This window comes from Meleagris gallopavo, chromosome 5 (assembly GCF_000146605.3).
Source record: "Meleagris gallopavo isolate NT-WF06-2002-E0010 breed Aviagen turkey brand Nicholas breeding stock chromosome 5, Turkey_5.1, whole genome shotgun sequence".
Classification (NCBI taxonomy): Eukaryota; Metazoa; Chordata; class Aves; order Galliformes; family Phasianidae; genus Meleagris; species Meleagris gallopavo.
The window spans coordinates 4,860,866-4,866,451 of record NC_015015.2 but is presented as its reverse complement, the minus strand read 5'-3'; the positions used below and the strand labels follow the sequence as shown (position 1 = coordinate 4,866,451).

General features: G+C 60.0%; 3 protein-coding genes across 3 annotated transcripts; 2 read left to right on the top strand and 1 right to left on the bottom strand.

Annotated features, from left to right (window-relative positions):
* The first annotated feature begins 79 nt into the window (after positions 1–79).
* LOC104910950 (ras-related protein Rab-15-like) lies at positions 80–761 on the top strand. The gene is made up of 2 exons (XM_010710802.3): positions 80–306; positions 371–761. The coding sequence occupies exons 1-2, from the start codon at positions 124–126 to the stop codon at positions 524–526; spliced, it is 339 nt and encodes a 112-aa protein (XP_010709104.1). The 5' UTR covers positions 80–123; the 3' UTR covers positions 527–761.
* A 1,197-nt stretch (positions 762–1,958) lies between these two features.
* GPX2 (glutathione peroxidase 2) lies at positions 1,959–2,795 on the top strand. The gene is made up of 2 exons (XM_010710801.3): positions 1,959–2,223; positions 2,293–2,795. The coding sequence occupies exons 1-2, from the start codon at positions 1,999–2,001 to the stop codon at positions 2,641–2,643; spliced, it is 576 nt and encodes a 191-aa protein (XP_010709103.2). The 5' UTR covers positions 1,959–1,998; the 3' UTR covers positions 2,644–2,795.
* Positions 2,796–3,081: 286 nt separating this feature from the next.
* CHURC1 (churchill domain containing 1) lies at positions 3,082–4,804 on the bottom strand. Its single transcript, XM_010710800.2, has 4 exons — positions 4,699–4,804; positions 4,477–4,612; positions 3,788–3,858; positions 3,082–3,348 (listed from the first exon to the last, which is right to left on the bottom strand). The coding sequence occupies exons 1-4, from the start codon at positions 4,735–4,737 to the stop codon at positions 3,256–3,258; spliced, it is 339 nt and encodes a 112-aa protein (XP_010709102.1). The 5' UTR covers positions 4,738–4,804; the 3' UTR covers positions 3,082–3,255.
* Between the last annotated feature and the right edge of the window lie 782 nt (positions 4,805–5,586).

Sequence of the window (5,586 nt, the reverse complement as noted above, 5' to 3'; positions counted from 1 at the left end):
CCGGTGCCTCCTGCACCCCGAGCATCCCCCTGTGCTTCCCCCCAGCATCACCCAAGATCTCCCTCCAAATGCACCCCCACCTCCAGCCTCCCCTAAAATGTCCATTGCCCCACACTCCAATGCATGGTCATAGACTGTGCACCCCATGGGACCATCTGTCTGCCCCATGATGTTGAGAAATGGGGGGGTGACCCCTCACCCCAAAATTCTATCGGCACCGCTGAGCCCTTTGCCTCGCAGCTTGCCCGGGAGTATGGAATGGACTTCTATGAGACCAGTGCCTGCAGCAACCTGAACATAAAGGAGGTGTGTGGGGCTGAAGGCGGGTGCCTCCCACCCCATCCCAAAGGCTGACCCCATTTCCCCACAGTCCTTCACCCGACTGACGGAGCTGGTGCTGCAGGCACACCGCAAGGAGCTGGAGGGGTTGCGCACTGCCACGGCCCCCCCTGAGCTGACCCAGCTGGAGGAGGATGAGCAGCAGACCCCAGGGGGGCATGACAACCCCAAAAACTGCTGGTGTTGAAGCCTGGCCTCTCCCAGTCCTGCTACAGAGGGGGCATGGTGGGAGGACAGAAGGAACGGGGACTTACCCCACTCCACCGCAGCCCCTTGGTGTTTGGGGGGGTCCCAGGCACTACTGGCACACCCTGCAACCCTGTTTTGCACACTGTTTCCACAATAAAGGAGATACTGAAGCCCCTTCACCGGGAACGGTGTCACCTGGCGGTGCCACCGTGGCATCCCCGGCACTGCAGCAACTCGAGCAGTGATGAATAATGGAGGGAACCCACCAGTGTCCCCTTTCCCAGGATGGGAATAGGGTTGTGGAGATGCAGCAGTAACGAGGCCATAGGCACCAAGCAGTGGGCACTGGGATGGGTGAGAAATGGATGGATGGTGGTGGGAAGTGCGGGCATTAGGATGATCATAGGTGCCAGGATGGAGGGGCAATGGGATGGTGGTGGGCATCAGGGGAGAGGTGGGCACTGGAACATGTTGGTATCAGGGTGGCGGTGAGCACATGGTTGGGTGGGCAGTGGGTTGGTGGTGGGCATCAGGATGGTGGGCATTGGGTTGCTTACTGGGATGGGTGGGCATTAGGATGGTGATAGGCACTAGCACGTGCAGACACTGAGATTATGGTGGGCACTGGGATGGAATGACATTAGAAGGGTGATGGTTTATGGGGCATATGTGCATTAGGATGGTCATGGGCTCTGGGACGGGTTGTGCACTGGGGTGGTGGCAGACACCTGGATATTTGGGCATTAGGATGCTGTTGTTTATTGAAACTGATGGACACTAGGATGGTGATGAGTGCTGACATATGTGAGCATCAGAATGATGGTTGGCAGTGGGATGGGGGGAGCATTGGGACAGTGGTGGTCACTGGGATGGGTTGGCAACAGAATGATGGCCACTGGCACTTGTGGTTATTAGGGTGGTTATGGACAATGCAACAGTGGGCACCAGGGCAGGTGTGTTTTAGGACACTGTCACTTCCTGGGATGAGTGAGCATTGGAATTATGATGGGCACTGGGACAAGCTGACATCAGAACAGCGGTGGCTGTGGGCATTAGGATAGTCACAGGCAATGGGACAGCATTGGACATGGGTACCAGAAGGATGACACGTAGGCAGCAGGATTATGGCTGGCACTGGGATGGTGATGGGATATGTGGGCATCAGGATGGTGGTGGGCACTGGGATGGCTGTGCGCTAGGGACAATGTGGGGGCACACACAGCCAGCACCCTGCACCCACCCACACATCCACCCCCCCCCGGCTGCTTCTAGCTCCATGCTGTGGCAGCCACATCAATAATTGAAGCCGGTGGCGCTGCCCTGGCCTTTCCCTGCCCTGTCCCTGGGCAGGTGCCAGCAGGTGGGCTGGCTCTGCTTTCCACCCAGTCACAGCGTGGATGCTGTCACGTGGGCACAGGGCAGCCTTTAAGGCGGGCAGGCAGGCGGCAGAGCACATCATCACCTGCAGCCATGAGCGTCCCCATCGCCAAGTCCTTCTACGACCTCAGCGCCACCTCCTTGCAGGGGGAGAAGGTGGACTTCAACATCTTCCGCGGGCGGGTGGTCCTCATCGAGAACGTGGCGTCACTCTGAGGCACCACGGTGCGGGACTACACCCAGCTCAACCAGCTGCAGGCACGCTACCCACGGCGGCTGGTGGTGCTGGGCTTCCCCTGCAACCAGTTCGGCTACCAGGTAAACCCACGGGAATGAGGGGATGCGGGGTGGTGGATGACACGGCTCAGCCCCTCATACCCTTGCCAGGAGAACGGCACCAACGAGGAGATCCTCAACTGCCTCAAGCATGTGCGGCCGGGGGGTGGCTTCGAGCCCAACTTCACCCTGTTCCAGAAGTGCCAGGTGAACGGGAAGGACACCCACCCCGTCTTTGCCTACCTGAAGGCCCACCTGCCCGCCCCTGTGGATGAGGCAGACCACCTGATGGCCGAACCCCGCTTCCTGGTGTGGAGCCCTGTGCGGCGCTCTGACATCTCCTGGAACTTTGAGAAGTTCCTGGTGGGGCCTGAGGGGGAACCTTTCCGTCGCTACAGCCCTCGCCTGCCCACTGCCCAGATAGAGCCTGATATCCAGCGCCTCCTCAAGCTGGCCAAGTAGGGCTGTACGCCCCCCCTCCCCAGATAGCTCCCGTCCTCTGCCAGGTGATGGCCCCCTCTGAAACCCCCACGGGGAGGGGGTCTGATGGGGTGGAGGGCTGGGGTTGCTGGGATGGGGCTGGCGGCAATAAATGAAGTGGAGGCAGCATCCAAGCCCCCTGTTTGTGTCCCCCTTCCTGGTTTTTGAGACACCGAGCACATGGGATGCAGGAAGTAGTTGTGCAGAATGGAATGGTGCCAAGCATGGTGGCAGCCCCATTATAGGGAGGGAGGTGGAAGCAATTTCTGCAGCCTCACAGTAAGGGTGTGCCACCCTGCCCTGCCCACAACAGGAATGAGTGCCCCAAGGGGGGCACAGCAGGCAGAGTGAGGCGACAGCCCTAGAAGGGCTTTGGGGGGGAGGGGGAGAAGGGGGGAACAAACACAGAGTACTCCTGTATGCAGCTCTAAGCTGTACTAAATTCACCTTTATTGTTCACACTCCTCAGGCAGCTGTGCTGCACAGAACCATTTCAGGGTGCCGACAGGCTGGGCCCTCCCCTTTCTTTTCTTCAGCACAAAGCGGTCTCAGGTCAGGGCTGAAGCCCCCCCCACCCAGGGTTACAAACTGCCTTCAGAAGAGTGGGGTCATCTGACGTGGGTCGTCAGGCAGGATGCTGACCGAGTCCTCGGCGCGGCCGCATAGCAGGCACAGCATGGTGTACTCCTGGAGCAGAACACAGTGCAGGAAGGGGGCTCAGGCCACACTATCCTCTCCCTCCACCACCATGGAAACTTGAGCTGTGGCTGACACCTGATCCCCGATTGCAATCAGATCACAACAGATTGCATTTCGTCCCCCCAGGACTCCCCACTGGCTGCCCAGAGCCCATTTTCCAGCACTTTGCTGCTGAATGGGCAATGAGCCAGGGAAGAGGGATGGGGAGTGTGGGGTAGCTGCTTTCATGTGTGCCACAGAGCTGAGCTGTACACCTGTGATACCGGGACCAGTGCCAGTGCTGCAGGTGGCCCCAAGTTGCTGCTCACCTCCAGCTCCCTCCAATGGCTGTGAGGGTAGGTGGGCACTAGCAAGGCTGAGGGCACCCCCCAGGGCTAGGGAGAGACCGTGTGGCACAGCAGAACCCCCTGATCCCTGGAGAATGTACCTGGTAGTCGTCCACCACGCTAAAGGTGTACTCGTGGTGCGCAATCAGGTGGTGACAGTTCTTGCACAGGTCTGCAGAGGAGACCAGGTAAGGGCCTTCAGGGATGGGGATGTGCCCAGATCTGGCATAGTGCTCACTGGGGAGCCTTGGCTTCACCCCTGAACCCACCTCAGCCCTTACATGGGTCAAGAGCCCCACCCTGGGGTGCTGAGCCCCCTGATCCCCAGGGTAGGTCTCAGAGCACCAACCCTCTCCCATCCCTCCCAGCACTTCAGTGGGCAATCACCCCCCATAAGGCCCCAAACCCTCAATATCCCCCTCAAAGCTCGACTCCCCCCAGTTTCCCCTTTAAGGCACCAGACTCCCAATGCCCCCTCGAGCCCAGTACCTAAATACTCCCTGCACAGCCCCTAATATCCCCCATACATCCTCCCAACACCCTTCTCTTTACAGTACCAAACCCCACTAATTACCCCCTTCAGACACCAGTCTTGAGCCCCAAATCCCCCTCCCAGAGGCCCCGCAACGCCTCCCCACACACAAAGCAAACCCACCCTAAAGCACCAGACCCCCAACACATCCCCACCCCCTCAAAAACCACCGAATCCCCAAGCAACCGCCAGGAGTTCCATACCCCCCTTCCAGACACCTTCAGAGCCCCCCACACCAGACCAGACCCCCCCGCTCACGGTCGTAGGTGATGATCTCATCGTCGCCGTGCAGGCCGGCGGCGCGGTTGTCCAACAGTACGAAGTCCCGGCGGCCGCACCGCGCGCACCCCACGAAGTTAAGGAGGAAGGAGCCGCCCTCCAGGCACGTAGTGCCCTACGAGGGGACACCGCACGGCTCGGCCCCGGGCTTCGAGGCTTTCCTGCTCCCCAGCCCCCCCAGCCCGGCCGCGGCCTACCCACCCGCTCGGGGTATTCCGTGCCCACACAGCCCCCACACATCACGCCACTTCTCGCGAGACTTCCGCCGCGTATGGGGCGGGGTTTTGCGCTGACGGAGGTATGGCCAAGCGTAACCACGCCCCCTTCCCCGAGCGCGCAGGGCTGAGTGGGGCAGTTTGAGTTAATGAGGGGTAACGGGGTCACTCGGAGCTATGGGCTGCCATTAGGGATAACTGGCACTATGGGGCTCCTAGGACTGGTTAGGCTCACCCAGCACCCAGGGGGGCACTCGGGACTAACGGGGGACACTCAGGAATAATTTAGGGGGCACTGAAGGCCACTGGGGGAGCATCTGACTTTAAGTGAGTGGACCCCTAGGGCTAGTTAGGGGCACCCAGCGCTCACCTGGGGGAACCTAAGGCCAATGTGTGTCACTCAGAGCTAAGTGGGGAGCCACACGTGGTTAATTGGGGTCACTCAGGACAAAGTGGGGTCACCGAGCATCACCTGGGGGCGCTCAGCACTCCCAAGGCTATTGGGGGAGCAGCCCTAACTGAGGGGTTCATCTAAGACTAGTTAGGGGCACCCAGCACTACTTCGGAGCACCCAGTGCTAAGTGAGGGGGTAGGCAGTGCTATAGGGGATGTCACCCAGCGCTAACTGGGGGGAATCATAGGATTAATTGGGACTCCCCAGCCATATGGGGAGGATGGGGTGGTAACTAGGACCAACTGGGGGCAGCTAGCACTATCTGGGAGACACACAAAGCTATTGGGGGCTCACCTTGCCCTAACTGGGGGGCCCTAGGACCGGCTGGAGTCACCCATCACTAACTGGGAATGTTCCTCACCCCCCTTCATCCCCTCTCTTCCCAGCCCGCTCCACCCTCCCGGCACTCCCGGTACCGGC